The sequence below is a fragment of the Sander vitreus genome, chromosome 13 (genome assembly GCF_031162955.1).
Source record: "Sander vitreus isolate 19-12246 chromosome 13, sanVit1, whole genome shotgun sequence".
NCBI lineage: Eukaryota > Metazoa > Chordata > Actinopteri > Perciformes > Percidae > Sander > Sander vitreus.
Window position 1 is genome coordinate 12,437,995 of NC_135867.1, and position 24,819 is coordinate 12,462,813.

The window sequence follows — 24,819 nt, forward strand, 5'->3', positions numbered from 1 at the left end:
GCTCTCTATGACTGAATGCCAGTTGTGTTCGGTTTTAACTTTTCACAGTTGGTTTTGGACTTTATGTCTGGCATTGCCTTGGTTATTTTACAAAAATTGAATGTCAAAAATAAATGAACCATCCCACTCTGGACTCAGCCTTGATCTATTTTTTTTTTAAATTTAGTTTACAATATGTTACGGACTTGTATGCACGTGTAATAGTGCAGTACGTAGCACTTTTGTAGACATGTGAAGTGGTATTAGTCTTAGTAGTAGCAGGCCTAGTATTTAAATTTAAGTCTTAAATTAAAACTATAAAACAATACATATACAGTTACTCAAATATGGATCACTGTTTATGTTGGAAGCATAATATTTAGCAGCAGTTTTACACCATATTAATAAGTAGACGAACTTAGTGCTGACATGGTTCATCATCACAGAGACAAAAATATGAATATGCAAACAGCTTTGTTTTATTCATTTGGTATTTTATAATTTCAGGTTTGGTCTGGTGGTGTATCAGTGCGCGTGTAGTTGGACGGGTCAGACACATGATGGCGGTGTTGTGTCGTTTTTAGAGTGAGTGAAAGGTAATCCAGGACACACACACACACACACACACACACACACACACACACACACACACGACTATTTCTGTAACAGTAAGCAAATCGCTGCACAACATTGAGTTTATATAGGTTCTATAGCGTGTTTCTCTTTAATCTTCCATGTTCTTGTTGTTCAAGGGTCTACTTTGGCGGTGTGTGCATGTTTCTGTATTATTAGGTTCCTTAATTATGCTTTCTTAATATTTCGTATGACTTAATCTCGCAACAATTAGCCTGCGTGTTAACAAATAGGTCTATATGCATGTAGATTAAAGGATATGATGTTCAATTCAGCTTTAAAGTGGCATTTTTATACTAGGCTAATGGTATTTGTACACTTGGGTATTCTTAACAGCCTCTTATGATATAAAAACCCTGTAGGATCTTAGATCCACCTCTGGTGTTCCGTCTGACCTGATGGGACTTAAATGAAGAAATCTTTCAGGGTGTTCATAAATCGATAATATCCCTTCCTAACCGTTTAACAGCATGGATGTTTTGAGAAGCCAACTCTAAAATCTTATGCTTTTATTTTTGCGAGAGAACTCATTGACACTGCGTATTTTCATGTCATTAGATTTACATTTCAAGCATAACATTTTACACCGCATGTACTAACTGCCTATGAGAGCTGACATGCACAGATAAATATCTTTTCATATTTTGAAATAAAGTGATGAAAATGCTTTCAGCCCACTCTGATCGATCCAAACACCAGAGCCTCTTAACACTCCATTCACACACATATATATATATTTTTTTTTCCTCAGCTGTGAACCCGTTTAAATCCTGTACGGGCTGATCCGCCATGCACTATCTCTCTCCCTCTATAAGCAGGAAACTGGAGCATAAAAGTCTCTTATTCTCCATAATCAAGGTCAAGAGCGTTTTTCAATAACCTTTGGGAATTAAACCCTGGAACGGCGCCAGCTCGCCCTGCCAATCATTTTCGCAGCCAGCTGAATAATACAAAAGTTGTTGACCTTTTGCACCTCGACAGATCAATATGCTGTAGCTTTATTTTATTACAATAGTTCACGGAATTATCTATTAACATTTGTATTTTGTTTGGATTCCCTCTCGGCGGCGTGATAAATAGTTTCAAATAACAGATGGCGCTGGAGGAGAGACAAAGCAGGGAAATCTGGTAGCAATTATCCTCAATTATGTTCATTGTTATTTTGAGCTAATTATGGTTATTGTCACTTTTGTTTGTGAGTCTTGCGGCGCTAGCCTGCAATAAGCAGGCCCGAGGAAGACAATAGGGAGCAGCGATATGTTGTGACGATGAAATGTGGCTTTTGTAATTGAGCCTAAACAGTGGGTTTAAATAAAACTTAGATCTGAATGTACAGGCCGAGGTTTCATATCAAATTAACCGATTGTCTGCAGCTAAAATTATTCTAATATTAGCCCTTTTGAATTACAGATGTTAAAGCAGTAATCCCTAATTGTCACCAAGAATGAATTAATATGAACGTTAAATGCTATATTAATACAATATTATAAATAAGCAAATAATATTACGATGCCTTCAATCAAACAGAGTTCAGAAGTCTCTCTCTTTCCTTTTTCATATTCCCATGATACTCTGTGTATAGGTGTTTGAGATAAGGAAGTCATGATTGTCGTGCAGCCGAGAAGTGTCCCTGCTGAAGTGCCACTGAGCAATTAGGCTACTTATTCCAGCATCGTGAGCGCCAGTCTGCAGCCGAATCTGCTCTGCATGCATGGGCAGAAAGAAACTTTCCCGGTTCGATTATCACTGTCGTAGTGTGCACAAGAATTCATCTGCACATTTACAGAGAAGAGACATTATTTCTGCAAAGAATTCCTTTAACAGTCAAGGACAGAGTGGGTTCCCGGACCGGGCAGGAGAGGACGGAGGAGAGGATCTCCGTGGCCGCTGCTTGGGACGGACCTGCACCACTCTCGCCTTTGTTTGGGGGCGTCTCCTCTCCTCTCCTCTCCACCCGTCCTGTCCCCTCCTCTCCTCCGGTCCCCTCCCCTCTTTCCCTTCCCATTCTACCTCCCTCTCTCTTCCCCCCGGGCGGGAGAAGCCCGTGTTTGGTTCTCAGAGAGAGTCATTTGGGAAGAGTCACAAAGCGTTTTCCTCCGAGAGGGAGCGGAGTGGCGAGAGCTCGGGAGTCATTCGCAGGAAGCAGCGCTCCTCTGGACACCACAGAGCCCGACACGTCCCGGACCGCTGGGCTGAGGGAGAAGAAGACAAAAGCAAAGAGCGAAAAGAGGAAGAAAGAAGTGTCAGATAATGATGACATCTGATCTGGGTGCCAGTTGACCTCTCTTTTCTGTCTGACAGCTTCAACTGTGGATCTCCAAGCGCACCGGGAGCGACTTTGTTAACACCTTTTCCCACTGGGTCTGCCCGCGTCCTGCCGTCCTCCTGATTTAAATCCGTGTTTGGACATTTTGGATCCTACTGTTGCGATATGATTTCCCCTCCGTTTTAGCACCCACTTTCTCACGAGGACTGAATTAGAGGAATAATCAGTCAACTGCTTGATTTCTAGCGAAGCGCACGCGGCAGCCGCAGCAAAGAGCGCACCCACGTTGCTCCTCTCGAGTCAGAGTAAAGGATCTACAGGAGAACAAGTGTAGTCTACAGTCCGCCGGGGAGAGACCGAGAAACAGAAGGACAGGCACCCAGCTACGGAGGTTTTTTAATGTTTGGGATCCAGGAGAGCATCCAGCGAAGCGGCAGCAGCCTGAAGGAGGAGCCGCTGGGAGGCATGAACGCTGTCCGGAGCTGGATGCAGGGGGGCGGCGTGCTGGACGCCAACACGGCCTCCCAAAGGTGAGCTCTGCCCGGGTGGAGGACACATTATAGCACCTTTCTTCATTTAGGCTACCGAAACACGGAACCACCGTGATATTTCTGCCAGTGCGGGATAGGCCGTGCGTTGGTGGGAGCTGCTGTCCGGAAGGAAGACATTTGGATTTAACTATTGCTAGATTCTTTTTGGAAAATGAGATTCTTATGCATGGTATCAAATTCCAAAAAATTTGAACAACCTGTATAATTTAAAGACAACGTAGGCTACTAGACAATTAATTGCAACATGTGTTTGTGCTACAGATTGTTAGCACAAGCAACGTCCGCCTTCTGTCCATCTGAGGTTTAATGAGCATAAAGGCAAAGAGACAAATAAATCATTCTGGTAATACGGGGTTTAAAATGAGCGGGTGAGATCTGTCCATCTTCCCTCTTTTCTAAACATAGGCTACTCATGGTTGTATTCAAGGGGAACAAGATTCTCCATTTGACCTACAGAGTCAGGAATGTAAAGGTGGATGCCCTCCTGTCTCAGATTATCATGACAAGAACACCTTCCAACATAAGCAAATTTGATTTATAATTTCAGAAAATCATAGATTTGGGTTTTGTTTTTCACTTGTGTATGATGAACAAAGTGAATAGTGAACTCAAGAAAATATAAAAACGCATTTACTCGCTGCTCGTATCATATTTCTTTACCTTTTACAAGTCAAACTTTGTAGCTTCTAACACCGACTCTTTCACGCCTGTGTGTCCGCAGTGGAGTGGGTCTGGCCCGGGCTCACTTTGAGAAGCAGCCGCCCTCCAACCTGCGGAAATCCAACTTCTTCCACTTCGTCCTGGCTCTGTACGACCGGCAGGGTCAGCCAGTGGAGATCGAGAGGACCAACTTCGTGGACTTCATCGAGAAAGACAAGGTCGGTGCAGAAACGCACGGTGTTCTGATTATTATTATTATTATTATTATTATTATTATTATTATTATTATTATTTCACATAGGCCTACTGAAAGATAATTTACAATTTTTCTAAAGGCTGATTATTACATTGAATTGTCTGATATTACTGATGTCAATGTTAAATGTCACGTTTTAAACATTTACAGTAACTCCTCAATAAAATATCTGCGTCTATAATGTAGGCTATTATTATTTCTTATTATTAATAATAGTACTGTTATATATGCAATAGCCTATGTACACATACTAAATCAAAAACGTTCTTCGATCCATTTGTGCCTTTGAAAAAATAAGAAAACAACTCTGGACGTTTACATTGTTTTATTTTACAGCTGTATTCAACACAACCACTTGTTCTATATGAACAGCAGCGTTGCACCCGGTCTCCTCATCAATTATGACACCGTTTAAATTAGCTGAAATGCAGTGGAAGAATTTAGTGTTGGATTTATTTGCCCTCCAAACATAACCACTTTACAGAAGAATTAAAAAGCCACAATAACTCCATGATTACACGTGGTGGAGAAATTACAGGGCTGCCCTGCTTTAATATGTCCGCTGTGAACATAAATCACACGTTTATTTAACGTATGACCGGTGTGAAGAATTCAATAACTTGGATGTAACCACGCTTGACGTTCTCACATGTGCAGAGAGGTGCTTTTTTAATTTGTCCTAAAAATTTCAATAAACAGCTCAGTGTCTGTTGTGTGTGTTAAGGAGACCAGCGGAGAGAAGACCAATAACGGGATTCATTACCGGCTGCAGCTTCTTTACAGTAACGGTGGGTGAGGAACACACATACACACTCATAATAACACAATACACTTGAACAAATCAGCTTGATTGCTTGTTGTCTCCTGTAACATAATACACAGAATGCACACAGGAAGCAGCTTTTTTATTTTATTTTATTATTAGTTTTTATTTATTGTGGAAAATGTATAGCAGAAGGCCAACAATCTGTCAGAATTTGTTTATTTCACAGAAACTGCAGGGTAGTGTTTCACAATTGTGTAATTTGACCGATTTCTGGATAAATGTCACTATTTGGAAGCAGTCGTTGTGGGCGATTTCTTCCAGCTTCGTGGCTTCATCGCTGTCACTGTACCTAAATGAGTTTGTCCAGACTGAAGTGGGCTGTTTGACAGTTGCATGTTGTTGTGGTGGTAGCTGTAGATTGGTATTCAGGCCTATCAGTTCACTCTACAGCTAGGGGGGAAACTACATAAACTGTCTCCAGCCTCCTCTGAGATCAAGACATGTGGACATAATAGCTACAATTAGTACATTTTAAATATTTAATATTTGCATGTGGAAATGGACAAGTGAGTTGCACCTACACAAACTATTTATCAGTGAAACTGACTGTAAGGTATGTACATTTAACATCACTGCCATTAATGGGTGTCTAATGGGTTCTGGGTGTTTGAATCACAGTTATGTGGAACAGAGGGTTGAGGGTATAAGGATAGACGTGTCATATGTTGTACAAACTGGAAAGGCCTTTGAGGCAAATTTGTGATTTTGAGATATCTAAATAAAATTGACTTGATTTAGGCTCAGTATTACAGTAAAAAAATGTTGAGAAACATTATTTTCACCATGCAATCTATGACACACACACACACACACACACAAGGCTCTCCATATTTTTTTTGTTGCATGTGGGAGCATTTCAACCAAAAAATGATTATTCCCTTGACTCATTTTTTGAGGCCTAAATGATTAAAAAAAAGGCAAACATCAGAAAAAAAGTCTGACAAAATACAAAATATATATATATATATATATATATATCTTCTTGCAACCTCTAAAATTTGGGGGAGCTTCCTGTTGTTTAAGGAGTTTTTTTTCTGCTTGATGAAATCCATGTAAAGTTTATGATTTATTCTTTTCTTCTGCATTCCAACAGGCATCAGAACGGAGCAGGACTTTTATGTTCGACTTATAGACTCCATGACTAAACAGGTAAACACACATTTTAATACACACACACACACACACACACACACACAGAGGGTTGCCGCCTCTCCTGTTACCTCTCTGACAATGAGCTGCTCCACTAATCTGCCTGTAGTCCGCCGCCCTCCTCTATCTGCATGTACTTCCACACACAAAAATGTGTTTGTGTGTGTGATTCTATGGGTGAGTGTTTCCACAGTGTGTGGGTGGGGACACACACACACACACACACACACACACACACACACACCCCGCATGGCTTCAGGTGTTTTTGCCTGTACTTCTCTCGCTGTGATTAGAGCAAGGAGGCAGCGAGCAAGTGTTGAGGAACCTAATTCTGCTGCTCACAGTAGGAAGTGGAAAGATATAACAGCACCTCTGGGATTTGGTCTGCCAAGTAGTAAGCATTTTCTGATCAGATCCAATTTTTCTGTTAATGTGTTTTTGTTTATATGTACCTTTTATGAGAGTGAGAGAGCAGTGGGAAGAGTTAGAAGAGAGAGAGGCAGACTGAACAACAGATAGAAGACAGACAGACAGTTGTAGTGTTTGTTCTCAATGTTCTTCGGGTAAACAGAATGAAAACTGTTTTTTTTCCCGCGTTTTTGCACTAGAAACAGAGAGTGATGCTGTGCGTGTGTGGTATAAGGAGCCAAGAAGCCATGCTATGCACTGAATACTTGCTAATGTGACTGCAGTCTCACATTGCTGCTGCCACGCTGCAACACATAGTGTGTGTGTGTGTGTGTGTGTGTGTCTGGCAGGCCTAAGAGACCACACTGTTCTCTAATAACACTGATTAGCTTCAGCTTGGTGGGGTGACAGTCGGCTACACACGCACGCACGCACACTTGGTCGGCCCTTGCAGTGGAAGTGCAGAGAGGAAAGAGTGGAGTTACATTTTCATGCTCGCAGTTTAAACAATGTTTTTTTTAACCCTACATGAAGAGATTCAAAGTTTTAAAAGGAAAAGTAATTTTCCTTAAGATGCTGATGCAGGCAGGTGTGTGGTGCACCTGTGGCCATCTACTGGCTGGTGTGTGCCGGTGGGGTAGTGGTGGTCTTTATATGAGAGAGAGAGAGATATTAACAAATGGGAAACAGCATGTATTAAGCAGGCTCACAAATGTGTGTGTGTGTGTGTGTGTGTGTGTGTGTGTGTGTGTGTCCCAGCGGTAGAGGAATGGAACATTAACAGGTGGTCAAACCAAAACAGCCGTGTGGTTGGCTTAGCTGGTCAATGATGTCATGTCTCCCCCCACACACACACACACACACACACACACACACACACACACACACACACACACACACACACACACACACACACACACACACACACACACACTGGTGGTCGGCCACTCATTGTTCCTAGTCACTGTTGTCTAACTAAACAGGAAAACTACAGCTACTCAGCAGTACAGAGTTTGCATTGGTGTCTATCTGATATTACTCCAACGTTAAAGACGCAATCTAATACAAAAACACAAGTGTAGCTCCACCAAAATTCTAATTACAAGACTAGATTCTTCTATCATTACCCAACAACCAAGCTATTAATATTTTCAAATGCTGTTAATGAATTATTTTGGACAAAGACAGGCCTGTAGAGAGCATTTCCTGATCCAGAAATAAGAAAACATTGAACAAATCACATTGACATTTGTAATAACACAAGTTACTAAAAATCCAGGCCTACAAATTAATCTCGCTCAACAGTTAGCTGTTTGCTTCACTGAATTAGAGGGGTTGGGGTCCCTACAAGTCCAAGGCTGTCAAGGGTTTGACACTCTGAGGCCAGTGAAGTAGCTGCAGCTATTTTCAAGAAAATCCCCAAAACATAAAGAGAGGCAGGGGGTAAAGATGAGGATGAAACTGTTTCGATTACTCTCTACTGGGCTGAATAACCTTCATGGGTCACGCTGGATTCAAATACTAATAGCAGTGAGGATACTTATTTCTCTTAGAATATGGAAAGTGAACCCCAGGAACACCCATTTTCATAAAGACCAATCAACGCAAGAAACCTTCAATGAGAGTTTGCACTGAGTCATAGAAACTAGTGGAATATCAGCTTGCAGCAGACTCTTTGTTTTTGATTTGTTATATAATTTAATTCAATAACATGTTCAATTCTTATTTTTTGTCTATACATCAAACTTCATCAATTACTGTATACACGTGGATGCATTTTATATGGTAAAAAAGTGCAGACTTTCAGCTTTGGTTTTTAATCAGTGTTGTTATTTTTTGTACTGTGTTGAGTACAGTACTGGGTACTGCTCTGTTAAGCTCATATCACTGATTCTGTTTATTTCACAGTTCTGACTGTGATTATTCTGCCAGGAAAGTAAAGCCTTGTCCAACATTTGGGACATAAAGCTGGCACTTATTTCTGTTATTTCTGTTTGTCTACCTGCTGTGTGTGTGCTGAGAGGGCCAACACTGATTATGTTAAATGAAGGAAGAGTGCGCCTCCTAGTCTTCAGACACAGAGCGTTGAGAGCCGGTTGATCACGACTCTGTCCCAGAGAATAAAGCGTCTGTCACGGCGGCCCTGTCGGATCACTAGCTCGCTAGTCGACCTGACACTAACGCAGGAGGAAGTGTGTTGCCCTGCTTAACGGCTCCTTGTTTACACGCCGCGCATGTCACACTACTTCAAAGGTGGAGGAAAGAGCGGCAGAGATGCTGTATGAAAGGCCTGGTGAGGCAGAGAGAGGGAGGAGGCAGAGGAGGAAAAAGCAGATGAAAGACAAGAGCAGAGCGAGCGAGGTGACAGTGTGATGAAGACAAACGTGGGCTGGAATGGTAGACTAAGTTATGGTAGATGAAGTTACATTTACACTAGGACCTGCCACAAAAGGTGGATTACGTGCTATTTTCAAATCATTCTGTGTTGGGGGGTTTTCTGATTGGAACTCCAGATGTATCAGGTTGCAGAGCAGGATAGAACAGGTGATATCACAAACTCTATATGTCAGTTTTAGTAAATATTTCTGTGATTGGCAAAGTTTTTTATACCACGGTATTCAGGCAATCATGATGCAGGAAAGGGCACTGCTCTTGGCGTCCAAAGAGGGTCAAATAAGGTAGGGATTGTTAGATTTTGACCCATGTCTGGCACAAAGGGAGACAAGTCAATATTAGGCAAAGCAAGGAGTCAGTTGAGAAAGAAATTGATATCATCTTTGGCATATCAGCAACATGAAAAAGTGACCTGTTTACTTAGTTTATCACTTATAAAATATATTATTATTTTATAATATAAAATGATACATAACATACCCCATGTTGTTAGCACCAGTTTTGTTGGTAGAAACCTAAATTGATAAGTTTTGTTCTGCAAGATTTTGCACAAAACCGACGTTTTTGCTTATTTCCAGCGTTACTGAGTTTTCTGCTACAATTGCTTGCCACTGTTGTATGAGTTTAGACAAATTATTTCACTCCTCTGGTTGAAGAACTCTTGCGATCAATGGCTGAAGGAAATATGGGTATTGTGTGTGTCATCATATCAGAACTATGAATACCTTAATATTGTGTCTTTTATTTCAATCGACTGTTGCAAAGGTGATAGATTTAAGAACCTTTTTAAAACAGAAGTAAGGTATATAAGGATTTATCAACCTCTTCTGTGATTTTGAAGGAAAGCTCAGCTACATCAGACCTAATTCTGTTCATAAAGATAAATGCATTCACCTGGCCCTGAGGTGTGAAGGTTTTGTGGTGTGTGTGTGTGAGAGAGAGAGAAAGAGAACAAAAGAGCAAAAGTGCATAAAAGAAAGAAGACGAGAGAGGTTGAGATGGCATTGATGCATGTTTGTCCAGGGTAGGAAACAAGTTCAGAGGAAGTTGCCTGGCCCACTCTTTTCCCATGGCACCCATGGCTCATTTTCCAATGTGCAGGTCTAATCATAGACAGAACTATGGCTTACAAAGTACATTTCTTCTTCTGTCTGCTCTATATTTTCCTCTTGTTCCCACACACTCAGATTTGCTTTCATTAGGCCGTAATCAAAGGAAAATATTGCAGTTCAATTTTGGAGGGAGAGGGATTAGAGAAACAGTTTCAAATGTTGGCTGTTGAATTAACATCAGTGGAGCTTCTATGCTTCAGCGGTCAGTTGAAATGTGTTCAGTATGAGTACCAGTTTATGTGCTCTCTGGATTGATGAGCTACAGCTTCTTTTGTAGAACTGTCTCTTTTAGAAATGTTACAGTAGCTCGGTCTACCTGTAGTTGCACTTTCTGCTTTGCGATTAGATTATTTTTGTTTTATATTGCACAACTCATGCCTGCATTGACTGGGCGTGCACAGCCCTGGAGTCCTGAAAAAGTATCGATGCATGAATCTGGAGCCTGTCGATAGACGATTCATGCATTGATACTTTTCCTGCAGAGGTTTTTCCAACAGAAATATATTCACAATCATGGAAAATTGTAACTGACAGAGGCCCGGGGCCCTGAAACAAATCGGGGCTCCAATTCCAGAAAACACAGAGGGTCCTGGAGACAACTAGCTATTAGTATGAAATGCTTTAGGCTACAGCAATATTGTAATGGGGCCCTCAGACTGCACAGCAACTGTCGCTGCTCTCCATTTATGCCACAAAGCTCTAAGCTAGTTTCTGAGGACCATGTTGGGCTGCAGTATCTACAAATGAGGGGTTCAGTCTACTTCTTGGCTCATGCTGGGACCCCATGTGGAACATGCTCGCCCTGGGGCCCCTGGTAGGACTGTCCAAGCTCACACATAGGCAATATTTTCTACAATGTTAGTTTTTAAAAGGCCTCTTCTACATGTGCACACAACCTCATCATTTTTCAATAGTTTGAGCCCAATTTGTTTTTGTTACAAATGTCAAACTTCTCCAGTGCAATGCAAAGGTATAGAGTATCACCATTTACTATATAGCATCAGAAATATGCAGCATTCAGGTTTTTAGTGTGTTGAATTTGTAAAAAAATTAAATAAAAAGAAATTATTTGTGACCTTTTGTAGACCAAAAAGACAAATGTAAAAAAGAGGAATCACTGGGGAAATATTTATATTTTCAGTTATTCACATATAGGGCTGTAACGGTTCATGTATTCATGCTGAACTGTCACGGTATGGGTGTCACGGTTGGGTGCATGCAGCCCACTTTTGTTTGTTAGATTGATGCACGTATTGCAGAACCAAAGCTCACAGCTTCTGCCCGCCCGGTATCTTTTATCCGATGCTGTTAGCAAGATGTATTGAAGTTGGCTCAAAAAGCAGATTGGCGTGTGAGTCAGTCACACAATGCTAAGAAATGCTTTTCAGTTTTATTGCCTGTTGTGACCTGTTGCCTTTTGGGGAAAGTGTTTATTTAGTGTTCGTACAGTGTAACACAGAAGTGTATCAAAATGTCCCTTATTTTTTTTTTTTTTTTATGAAAATAGTTTACCAAAGGTGACAGTGGGCTAAATGTCCCCAGCAGAGGCTTTTTGTCTGTCTTAAGCTCAGACTAATGTTCAGCAGGTAGTCTGAGCTTCCAGCTGAAGACTATCAGAGAGGACAGTGAAACTTCTTCACCACTCCCTGAGAAAAGTGAGCTTGTCACTTGGTGAGACTTGCTGGAGTTGGAACGACAGATCAAACAGACTGGAATAGACCAAAGACAGACGAGGCGTGTGTATTGATTGATAGATAGCTTAGTGGTGTGTGACTTGAGCTTTTGCTTTATTCTGAGCTTCCTTACCAGATGCAGGAAGAGTATATAATGGAAGCAGGCAAAGCCTCAGCTGAAATCCTTTTTAAGGAGCAGAAACTATGGCCACTACTCTGTGAATATACAACTTTATGCTTTTGAACATTAGACCTGAGCAGCATGTGAACAGAGGAGATATCGTTGTTTTTTTTCGGATTTTCTAAAACGTGTGAACAGTGTGTGTGTGAAGTGGATGTGAGTGTGTGTATATGTATGGGTCTTTGAGCTGAAATGGGAATTAACTTGTTACACCCAACAACACCATGATGGAAGAAAATAAATATACACCACAGCTACAGCATGAAAAAAATCAAATTCCTCCTAGTTTGATATCGTCGTATTTGCCCAGAGCACAGTGCTGCAAAATATAGTCATCTCCTCTCACCCGCTTGGTAGATGTAGAGTGAAGCGGTCTGAAAATATGCAAATACATTTTTATGCATCCATGCACCGATACAGACAATGACCGGCATCTTTTGGAGGGTCTGATTGCCTCTAACAAGATTATGAACAACCTGCTTCAGCCTGAATTTTAAAAAGGATGATATTAAATTAGGTATTATATAATATGAAGTTGCACCTCATTTCTGGAGATTTTTCTGTAATTAAAGGATAAGGCTGGTGATATTGTATACGTTTCTTATTGTCAACAAAGCCATACCCAAAAAACATTAGAAGTCCAAAAACCAACAATGAATTGATCCTACTAGCAAGTATTGTCTGTTTAGCCAAAGCATGAAATAGCTTATTCCTCTGTGCTATAGAGCTCCATGTTCCTTTATTATGATGAGCATTGGCACTGTAGTTTAATTTAAATGAATCCCACATACACAACAACCTTGTGCCTTAGAGCACCAAATGTATATGAATCTGTAGTTAAAAAGTCCCAACAAAAAAGTACATCTTCATAGGGGTGTCCTGGTATATAAGCCTGGTGTTACTTTATGAAAATACTGCAACAATGACAACAACGCAATATCTTTTCTCCTATTTATAGTATTCTTCACTCCTAATGCCTTTTAATACCAACAGCATCAAGACAATTGTTCTTATACGACTTTGGATATTACACATTAAAATTGTGTTAAATGTCTTAGTTTAGACTTTTTGCTGGATTTGAGCTCAGTGTTTTTTTTGGTTTTGCTGTCTGTGAGCTAACAATGTGTTTTCTTTTCCTCTCTATGTCTCTCTGTCTCTCTCTACAGGCGATTATTTATGAAGGCCAAGACAAGAACCCAGAGATGTGCAGAGTGCTGCTGACACATGAGATCATGTGCAGGTAAGAATGGGTGCATCAAATCTTTTTCCAAATTTTCCTCTTTTCCTAACTATCTTTAAACAATCATTCCAGCTTCTACTTTTCCTTCCATCCTCTCCCCTCCTCTTTTCTTCAGCAATATACTTTGTTTGTCTGCAGGAAGGTCTCACCAATAAACTCTCTGTACTCAATACATTTCTTATTTTGTCACCCTCATTAACCCCCCCACACATACGCATCCACATGAAGCCATATCTGTGAGGAAGATGAGTTTTAGCTATCAGAGTCGTTGCTTTAATTATAATCTAAAGATGAATTTCTTAGGAAGTAGGTTGGGAGGAAAGAGATCTATTTATAGAGACATTTTACCAACCTATAGTATACAATAGAAAACGTGTGTGTGTGTGTGTGTGTGTGTGTGTGTGTGTGTGTGTGTGTGTGTGTGTGTGCGTGCGTGCGTGCGTGCGTGCGTGTGTGTGACGCCTGGTTAATTAGGACACAGAGAAACTCATTAGTCAATCTGAACCCTCCTGTTGTTTCATGGCTAACAAATGGGCCTTCCTCCACAATCTGACTATAAAATATAGGCAGGGTCTCACAAACACACACACACACACACACACACACACACACATGCATATACACAAAGAAGTATGCATATGCACGATCCCTCATGCACACCACAGTTATAAAAATTTTAAATTTAGCTCATGAATTAAGTTGTTCTTATTCCCTGACCTTGTCACTGAACAACTTTAACTGTAACAATATAAATTGGAGTTCATCTATATGCACAAGCAGGAACACTAATATTTTATTCTCTAGCTCACTGAATAATCCACAGGCAGCTCAGCTGCAGAGGTTTATGGAAAAACCTTTGAAATTCTGATATGATATACATGGAATTTATAAATAAATACAGATTTTATCGTAAATTATTGTTGTTCATCATGTGGGGAATGCATTGTCGACGTGAATAAACTGTTCTGCATAAAACATAAAGTATATAGAACTTGTACAGTAGAAAGCCCTCCGATATTCAAACATTTCCACTGGGGGAGCAACAGTGCAGCAGCAGCAGTGCAGAAAGTATGACTTCTGTAACGAGTGTAAACACTCATTTGTCTGCTGCAGCCACTGAGGTCAAAGTTACGGCTCTTGCCTCGTGTTCTCACATGCTGATTCTGCAGCGGGGGCCTCACACACAACACGCAACGTAGAACACACACACAAAGAGCTCAGGGCGTCCATTAATCAGTGTGGCTCATTGTCATGGTGGTGCTATTAGCCATATGCTCCCAGCCAATCTGCCACCACACAGACCTGTGTTGCAAACCTGGTTGGAGCTCTGGCACGAACACATGAAGGGTTTAATTCCAGAATGGATGATAAAGGCTGCTGCACTGTTTATATCATGTGTTAAGCACAAATGTTGGTTTAAATTAATCTTCTTGTATTTAACATACTGTTGTCCCCTTTCCGCTTAAGTAGCTTTAAGGCTGAAAAGAATATCTTATTCCACACAATGTGAGAGTATGTTTTGTATTAGCTTGTTCCAGCTCTTCATTGAAGCAACATGATTTTTACTCTGTGTGAAATATTCAAACTGAAAGTTTTCCGTTCCATGGGAAAATATTTTGTGCATCATTTTATATACAGTTGATTTTATTATAGACAATTCAGCCTAACATATTTTGTTTCTTTGGAAGCTTTTCGTATACAAATATCAGTAGACCGTTCCCAGAGCCCCAAAATAACATCTTCAAATTGCTTGTTAAAGATATTTAATTTACACTGATACAAATCAGATTAATGCAGCAAATCTTCTATTGGTCGACTAATTGATTCATTGACTAATTGTTTCAGTTAACTTACCTCAACCAAAGCTTTTTTAATAATTTATTACTTACATTTTCACAAATAAAACTGGAGAAGATGGCATCTCCAATTCATGCTATTGAGACTCTGTTTAAACGTGTGTGCGCGTGCATGCGTGCGTGCGTGTGTGTGTGTGTGTGTGTGTGGTGGGAGGAGGGGACATGCAAGGGGAGAGAGCAGATGATTAGATCACCAGGATCCAGAGCAATAAGTGCTACATTACCCCCGTCCCGCCCCTCGTTTTCATCCCACTATCTCTCCATTTATAACATCTTCCACTCTGCTCCCGTCTCCTTTTCCTCTACTATCCTCTCTTAATCTCCCCTCTCCTCATCTACCACCTCTCTTCCCCCACCCTCCTCACCCTCACCCATACTTTACTTTTTTTCCTTCCAGCTCTCCCTCCTCAGGCTTAGCTTTCCTCTTTTCCCGTGCTCCCCATTTTCCCATTCCCCTATCTCTGGGTTTCCTCGTCTCTAACCTCTCACTGGTGCTGGGGCCGTGCAGTGACCCAGTTCATAGAGCAGCAGGAAGGTAATGACAGAGAGAGAGCAAAAAGAGGGGCAGAGCAGCAGATAGTGGAGACAATGTGTAAGGTGTAGCGTATCACTCTCTTTCTTTCCACCTCTGCCGTCTGTGATGGTGGGAAACCTGAGACAACTCCCCTTCCTCTTCTTCCAACCAAACCTCTCCCCTCCCCTCCCTCTCACCCTCTTGTTTTAGCTTTCCCTCCCACGCTCACCCTTTCGCTCTTCATCACCGCTACCCCCCCCGGCTTTATCCTTCCCCTCCTGCTTATACCTTTATTTATAATTGATGCACACATAAAGCTTTGCAGTACATGTGTGAATTTAGTATTGCATGCCAGTTTTTTTTTTTCTTTTAGTTTTTTACTTGTTTGTGTGTCTCTCTGTGTGTGTGTGTGTGTGTGTGTGTGTGTGTGTGTGTGTGTGTGTGTGTGTGTGTGTGTGTGTGTGTATCCCACCCTCTCCCCCTCTTTGAGCCTCAGGCCTCTTCAATCCTCTCCACCCTCCACATCACCTGTGTGTCAGTACAAGTAGGATGGAGAGGAAGTCGTCATATAGTGTTTTAAAAGACATGCATGGTGGCAAGTCCTTTCCCAAAATGAAATTCAACTAGCCTCTTGATTTTTTTTTTTTTTTTTTAAAATAACCAGTAAGTGAGTCTTCAGAGGTTTAAAACTATAGGATGTGTTGCTCCAGATCTAAAACAAGTACATTTGGTTATGAGATGAGAACCGATGAGAACATAGACATCAAAATGATCTCTGTCTGTTATTGACTGACTAACGTTATTTATTTGTCTGTTCTTTCCAGAACCGTTACAAAGCACAGTTGAAAAATAAATAAATTGTATGATGTTTCAACGCTATGGTAAAGGTTTGGTTAGCTTTGGGCAGACAAGCTTCTTAGTTAGGTTTAAGGAAAGATCATGGTTTGAGTCAGTACAAATACTTAGTTAAGGTTAAGGAACAATCGTGGTCATGCTTAAAAGAAACCAATATTGACTGTCGTTAGGAAACTGGAAACAGCGGCGTCCTGTGTTGGAGTCAGAAGTTTTGTTGATCAATCCATCCACCCCAACCTCCTCCCTTTGTGATTTTGTGGCTCTATAATAACATCACCTTACCTAGCTCCTGACGGATAGAAGTCATAATTGTTGCTGCTGCTGGGCTTTGTCACTTGAATGTAAAACAATGTTCTGGGGCACCTTCTGAAACAGCCGATTGTCTCATTTTTCTTTGGAGGACAGTCTGACTAAACAAGAAACTCCTTGATTGATGATGGTGGACTTAATCCACTTGTGTCTTTGGTGATATATCAGTTTTAAAACTTCTGAAACTAAACTACTAACAGTCATTCAACTCACTATGGGTGTATTCGACTATGTACTAGGATGTAGCAGGGTTTTGGAGCATATCACAAAATGGCTAAGCTCTCCAGAAGGCTAGTCCCCAAAAAACCTAGTGTATTTCTTTCAGATCCTGCTATACGCTCACTTTCATGTCATATAAGTCTATTTTAACCCGTGCTGCCAGTGTAGACCTGCTAGCCTTTCTGTAAAACTCTGTTTTTAGACAGATTTGATTTCTGTGAATTTAGTGTTAAGTTCTCAACATCAGCACAGACAAAGCACATGACATGCAGTAACACTCCTATTTAAACATCTAAATCTGAACTCCTGTATGAAGTACTGTATGTTCCCTGTGCCTGACTCTATTCACACTTTTTTTTCTTCTTCTACTGCCTTCTCTCCTCGCAGTCGGTGCTGTGACAAGAAGAGCTGCGGAAACCGTAATGAGACACCCTCAGACCCTGTTATCATCGACAGGTACAGTCTCTCACTCCGTCTCTATCTCTGCCTCTACTACACACACACACACACACACACACACACTCACACACATACTGCATGATGGACTGTGTTGACCTGTTTGAATGGCGGGCGTGTGACGGGATGTTTGTGTGTTAAGATGTGTTCTTAGATAGAATCGATGGCTTCTGATAGAAGACAGATCGAAACAACTCATCAGTGGTGCTGAATAACATTTACATGAGCATGTCCACTTCAGTCATTGACCTGTGCAGAGGGGACATCAGCTGCTGAGTTACTACCTCATATCTTGCAGATGTAGGCACATGCACACACATACACACTTGTGCAGATCTTCAGACTTCAGTGAACAAAGATAAGCGTGTTACCTCTACGTAATGCAAAATACAGAGCTGTTTACTAGCAGAAGCTGTCTGTCGTTTTCACTGCCACTTTTTTTCCTACTTGTCTGTCTGTCTGTTTCTTTCTTTCTTTCTTTCTTTCTTCCTGTCTGTCTGTCTGTCTGTCGAGGTGGAGGAATGAAGTTATCCCTCCCTCACCACCCTCCTCTGTCTCTCCTGCAGCAGCACAAGAAAATGGGTCATGAGCAAAGAAAAAAGTGACAGAGAAAAACTGAACTGAGATCCAACCTCATTTTAATCTAATTTCTTCTTGGCAGTTGTTTTAACCCTCCGTGAGCCGGTTTCTCTGTGTGCACGTCTGTGTGTGTGTTTTAAAGAGTAATTCACAGGGACTGGTGTGAGAGTGCTGATTATCAGAGAACCCAGTGATCTATTTTGTATTTATTTTATAGAATTTACGTACATTTTTATGAAAACACAAGTCAGTCATTAATGTTATACAGTAGGACCTGATGTAGGGAAAAAAAATCCTGATTATTTAAAAATATTTGGTACCTCTTTAAATATAGAACATAATCATGTCACTTAGGGCCTAAAAGAGTGACGACTGGGCGTCATTGGTCCTGGTATTTTTAAGGTATAAGAGAATGCCATCGCTATCAATGCTAGCATTATCTCACTTCAGTGATTGCACAGCTTCTTACAAACCCCATTTAACAAACTTAAATTACATTGATACAAGATATAAAAGTATTTTATCAGTGTCTGATTCTTTGCATTTTGGTGGGGACGGTGTACAAGTTTTTAACCCAAAGGCAATTATTTAGGACAGTTTTGACAGTTGAGATAGCCAAGCATTGTTGTTTCGTCTTCTATCAATGACCACAAAGGAAAGACATGTTTTAGGTAGCGTAACACTTTCTTCTCAGGTCAAAATATACATGAATTGATATATTTTTTTTTTAATTAAATCAAATGTTACCAACAAATATCACAGTAGTTCTAGCTGTCTCGTATATAATTTTACCTCACTCTTAACACAATTAATATCTTGACCTCATGATAATCCCTTCTTTTGTCATGTATGATGATAAACTCTCCTCTCCTCTCTGACTAATTCTGACTTTGTTTTAGCTTTAAAAATTCAGCTCTCCTTTCTCTCTATTTATTTTTGTGTTTCGACGGATCTTATGAAGTGGATAAACACTTGTGTCTCAAAGTGAGCTTTGATGGAGCTATTTCAAAGTCCCAGTTTGTGTGTGTGTGTGTGTGTGTGTGTGTGTGTGTGTGCCCTATGACACAAATTGCAAAAGGCTTTATGATCGACAGCTACACATGATTGTGTCATTTATATATATATATATGTGTGTGCATGCAGGACATTATAGTATCTTTTCATCAAAGCCACATTCTTCTGTTTTTGTCGGCTATCTCAGCTTACATCCCATTATATATTCGCCTGGAAGGTGTTTGTCTGTGGTTGGTTGGTTGTGACTTGGGTTGGTCCACTTAAAGAATAGGTGATATATTAGACACAAAGTGACAAAATACTAGATATATAATCATAATACGTTTGTTTATGCTATTATTGTGTGTGTGTGTGTGTGTTTTATGGCTGGAGGAGAGGAGCAGAGTGAATTGTGGGAGATGTCAGCGAACTTGGTCAGGATGGAATGTCAAGGTTACCGTAGATACCGTGGGATACTTCCTGTAGCCCCCCGTCCACTTCGCAGTGGTTCACAGCCTCTCAGTTTAACATCTGGAAGTCTGCTGTCCGACCCAAACATGTGGCGAGAGAGAGAGAGAGAGAGAGAGAGAGAGAGAGAGAGGGAGAGAGAGCATAACAGCAAAAGTGTGTCACTGCTTGTAAACAGGCAAAGTCTAACTGAAGTCATATTAGTCATCCCTTTTTGCAGTCAAAAATAATGTATTTTTTAGATTTATTGATAATATTTTTTTTTATCATTAAAAGGAAAATATAAAGATCTTAGCAGAAATATCAGAAATACTCCTTATCCTGTCAGTGGCTGGAGGTAAGTGTTGTTGTGTTGGTGTCTGTGTTTGATTGACAGCAGCTGTGAGGCTGAGCACCTGCAGGGGAGCCACAGACAAACTTGTGCTGTAGTTTACAAGCCTTGGGCAGACAGTGTGTTGTTAGCAGTGGTATTGAAGGGAAGGAACCACATCCAACATCTGAATGGACTGAAGTTACATTCACAGGTAAGTTTATGCTATTAGATGAGCTGCAGCTGTGTAACTAATTAGCTATCTAACCTGCAAACTGACGTTAGGGGCAGCAGTAGGTCAGTCTGTGAGGTCTTTGCTTGGGAACTGGAGGGTTGCCTGTTGAAGCCCCTGTACCAAGTACGAAGTGTGGACTGGAGAGGCCAGTTCACCCTCCCTTGAGCATGGCACCGAACCCCCAACTGCTTATCCTATGAGGCAGCCCCCTCGCTCTGACATCTCTCCATACATAATGAATGTGTAAGGGTCCTGTTTGTCCTTTGTCTTAATAAAGTATATTGTTTGGTCGTTCGTTCAACAAGCTAAGGTGCAGGACAAGACTCGTGTTCATTGTTTGTGAATTGGATAAGGAGACTTTAGCAGGAAAGCTAATGTGGGTTGTTTTTTAGCATGTCAAGTTTTACTAGACTTACATGTCATTGTCTTTATTTATGATCTGTAATGTGGATACATTTCCACACAATCAAATGAATAAAAAGTGGGCGCCGAATGGACGGCTGTAGAAGAGGTGGTACCAGTGTCTGGGTTAAAAGTAGCTAGCATTCAGCACCGGAGCTGAGAGCAACAGATCATTGAACAGAAACAAGTTGCTGTGCACTGCATTGCGCTGCCTTCTGTTTCTGGTTTGACTGTAAGTGTTTACTTGGGTGAGAGGCAAGTGTTCTTGTCGCTATGCTAACGATTCCCATTGGCTGTTTAAAGCACAGAGGAGAATCATTAGAGTAAACCGTGAGAAGGGCTGCAGTGTGAGGTGAACTGAACCAATAAAACCATTTCAGATTTTTCTTTAAAGAATGCTACCTTTCCCATTAGCATGTCTGCTACGATATCCTGTTTCAACAGGAAATGCATAAGATAAAATAAAAAAATAAGACAATGTCAAAATGCGAGTTTTATTGTGACATCATTTGAAAAGATCCCAGTGTTTATCATGATTTAACAAATTTGAACTCTACTGGCTTCTGTGTTTATTAGTGAGAACAAACAGGTGAAAGAAATGGGGGGGGGGAAAGTGTATACATGTGATTGATAGCTCAATGCATGTTGTCAGTCAGTGAGGATATCAGTTAGTGTGTGTGCATTTATGTGTGTATGTGTGTGACTGACAGCTAGCTCATCGTACCACTGGGGTCTATGTATGTGTGAGTGTGTGTGGCCCAGTTAATCCATGTTTTAGCGCAGTGAGTTTCCCGCTGCCTCTCAGGGTTAATATAGGGTTAACGACATGCAACGATATCCTATCATACGCCTGCTTGACTCCTAAAGAGCCACATCCACCTCTCCTCCTCTTGTAAATATGTGTGTGTGTGTGTGTGTGTGGGAGGGGGCTGCCATTCAGTTTCTCCTCCTTGTATCTCCCACTGTCTTTTCTCACTCAACATCTTCATCTCCTACTTTTCTTTCTCCCACACTTCCATTTCCCTCCCTCCTCATCTCCGTCCTTCCTCCTCTCTCTTGCCCTTGCTCCAACTCACCCTCTCTCAGCCGCCTCTCTCTCCTTCCCTCCCTCCCTCTCTCTCTTTCTCTTTTTCCTTCTTTGACTCTGTTTTTCTCTCTCTGTGGCCCTGAGGGGTTACCTACCTCACTGCTCAGTTCGCTGCCTGTTTAGACTTCTACGATTGGCTTAATAGGCTCAGGCTGTGTGTGTGTGTGTGTGTGTGTGTGTGTGTGTGTGTGTGTGTTTGAGCGTATGAGGGGGGTTATGGTCTCAGGCAGTCTGTGCTCAGGGCTTAGATCAGTGTCAAGTCTTGAGGAAGGCGATTTGAGAGTGTGTGATATTGTGGGTGCGTGAGTGCATGCGTGTTTGCTTGCGTGTGTGCGTGCATGTGTAGGGGGGTTAAGGGTACCAATATGTGCCCCCCTCTTTCTAAAGGGGCCCACATAAGCCTGAGGGGTTTCCCAGTCTGTGTGTGTGTGTGTGTGTGTGTGTGTGTGTGTGTGTGTGTGTAATCTATAGGGTTAAGAGGGGTCACAGCTTGAGGAAGAGATGATGGGAAAGAGAGGAAGGAGGAAGGAATGGAATAACGTTAAAATGATAGAAGGAGGTGAACATGATAAGAAAGCATAAGTAAAGGAAGAAAGGAGCAAGTGGAGGGTGAGGAGAGAGAGAGGGAGGGAGGGAGGAGGCTTGTCTAGGCAGACAGAGGAGAGAAAGGAGGTGAGGAGGAGCAGAGTAGGGTTTGTTTCAGGGGATAAGAGCTTCAGTCTGGGGAGTCCTGTCAATCAAGGAGCGCTGGGTGGGGAAGGAGGGGGGCTGTCAATCAGCTGGAAGTGGAGGGGGAGGAGATGAAGAAAGGCGATGAAAGGAGTGAAGGGGATCTTCTAAACGATCTCTTTATCTTTTCTTCCTTTGTCTCTCTCTCTCTCTCTCTCTCTCTCTCTCTCTCTCTCTCTCCCCCTCCCTCTCCCTATCTCTCTCTCTCTCTCTTGTCCTAGTTACCAAAATATCTCTGCCAACCTGGTATGTCACTGTTCGCTCAACTGTCACTGTCTGACAGACACACACACACACACACACACACACACACACACACACACACACACACACACACACACACACACACACACACACACACACACATATCTAAAATAGACAGTGAGATATTTTGCTTTCTCCTTTCTTGACCTGTCCTCATCTCTCTTTTCCTTCTTTGGCCTCCTTTCGTTTAGAAATTCCATTTAGTTCAATTCAATATCCTTTTTTTTGGCATGAATGGTAAACAACGGTTGTTGCTAAAGCAGAACAATCAACAATAATGTATTATATACAGTGGGGAGAACAAGTATTTGATACACTGCCGATTTTGCAGGTTTTCCCACTTACAAAGCATGTAGAAGTCTGTAATTCTTATCATAGGTACTCTTCAACTGTGAGTGACAGAATCTAAAACAAAAAAACAGAAAATCCCATTGTATGATTTTTAAGTAATTAATTTGCATTTTATTGCATGACATAAGTATTTGATATATCAGAAAAGCAGAAGTTAATATTTGGTACAGAAACCTTTGTTTGCAATTACAGAGATCATACATTTCCTGTAGTTCTTGACCAGGTTTGCACACACTGCAGCAGGGATTTTGGCCCACTCCTCCATACAGACCTTCTCCAGATCCTTCAGGTTTCGGGGCTGTCGCTGGGCAATACGAACTTTCAGCTCCCTCCAAAGATTTTCTATTGGGTTCAGGTCTGGAGACTGGCTAGGCCACTCCAGGACCTTGAGATGCTTCTTACGGAGCCACTCCTTAGTTGCCTTGGCTGTGTGTTTTCGGGTCGTTGTCATGCTGGAAGACCCAGCCACGACCCATCTTCAATGCTCTTACTGAGGGAAGGAGGTTGTTGGCCAAGATCTCGCGATATATGGCCCCATCCATCCTCCCCTCAATATGGTGCAGTCGTCCTGTCCCCTTTGCAGAAAAGCATCCCCAAAGAATGATGTTTCCACCTCCATGCTTCATGGTTGGAATGGTGTTCTTGGGGTTGTACTCATCCTTCTTCCTCCAAACACAGCGAGTGGAGTTTAGATTAATATTATTATTATTATTGTCTCATCAGACCACATGACCTTCTCCCATTCCTCCTCTGGATCATCCAGATGGTCATTGGCAAACTTCAGACGGGCCTTTACATGCGCTGGCTTGAGCAGGGGGACCTTGTGTGTGCTGCAGGATTTTAATCCATGACGGCGTAGTGTGTTACTAATGGTTTTCTTTGAGACTGTGGTCCCAGCTCTCTTCAGGTCATTGACCAGGTCCTGCCGTGTAGTTCTGGGCTGATCCCTCACCTTCCTCATAATCACTGATGCCCCACAAGGTGAGATCTTGCATGGAGCCCCAGACCGAGGGAGATTGACTGTCATCTCGAACTTCTTGCATTTTCTAATAAGTGCGCCAACAGTTGTTGCCTTCTCACCAAGCTGCTTGCCTATTGTCCTTTAGCCCATCCCAGCCTTGTGCAGGTCTACAATTGTATCCCTGATGTCCTTACACAGCTCTCTGGTCTTGGCCATTGTGGAAAGGTTGGAATCTGTTTGATTGAGTGTGGACAGGTGTCTTTTATACAGGTAACGAGTTCAAACAGGTGCAGTTAATACAGGTTATGAGTGGAGAACAGGAGGGCTTCTTAAAGAAAAACTAACAGGTCTGTGAGAGCCGGAATTCTTACTGGTTGGTAGGTGATCAAATACTTATGTCATGCAATAAAATGCAAATTAATTATTTAAAAATCATACAATGTGATTTTCTGGATTTTTGTTTTAGATTCCGTCTCTCACAGTTGAAGTGTACCTATGATAAAAATTACAGACCTCTACATGCTTTGTAAATAGAAAAACCTGCAAAATCGGCAGTGTATCAAATACTTGTTCTCCCCACTGTAAAAGAGAATATAATTTGATAATTTCATCAAATCTTATCACATCTAATTACATCACATCATATTGTTTTAGGAAACAGATAAATAGATGACTAGCATGACTGTAGACTCCTCTTGTGTGGCTATAATTTGGTTGATTCAGAGTTAGGGAAGCTGAGCCTCATGAACATCTATCTGAAAGGACTTCTTTCCATCTTCTCTTTGACCCCAGCCCCTTTGTAAGTAATGTCCCTGGTTTTGAGGTACAAGGTACAATTTCCAGTGAAATGTAATCTATTGAAGACGTTCTTAAATTTGCAGGGTGTTCAAAAAATCTTGGTTG

The 24,819-nt window shown here is 41.4% G+C and overlaps 1 protein-coding gene across 4 annotated transcripts in view; it reads left to right on the forward strand.

The window, feature by feature from the left end:
- The first annotated feature begins 2,630 nt into the window (after positions 1-2,630).
- LOC144527639 (transcription factor COE1) overlaps positions 2,631-24,819 on the forward strand; it is an 83,076-nt gene continuing 60,887 nt past the window's right edge. For 3 of the 4 annotated variants that reach the window (XM_078265831.1, XM_078265834.1, XM_078265835.1), the window contains exons 1-6: positions 2,631-3,408; positions 4,151-4,307; positions 5,070-5,133; positions 6,265-6,320; positions 13,255-13,328; positions 17,469-17,537. In XM_078265831.1, the coding sequence (XP_078121957.1) occupies positions 3,278-3,408; positions 4,151-4,307; positions 5,070-5,133; positions 6,265-6,320; positions 13,255-13,328; positions 17,469-17,537 (551 nt within the window). In that variant the 5' untranslated portion in view covers positions 2,631-3,277. The remainder of the gene's footprint in view (positions 3,409-4,150; positions 4,308-5,069; positions 5,134-6,264; positions 6,321-13,254; positions 13,329-17,468; positions 17,538-24,819) is intronic. The other variant, XM_078265833.1, reaches the window with a different exon arrangement.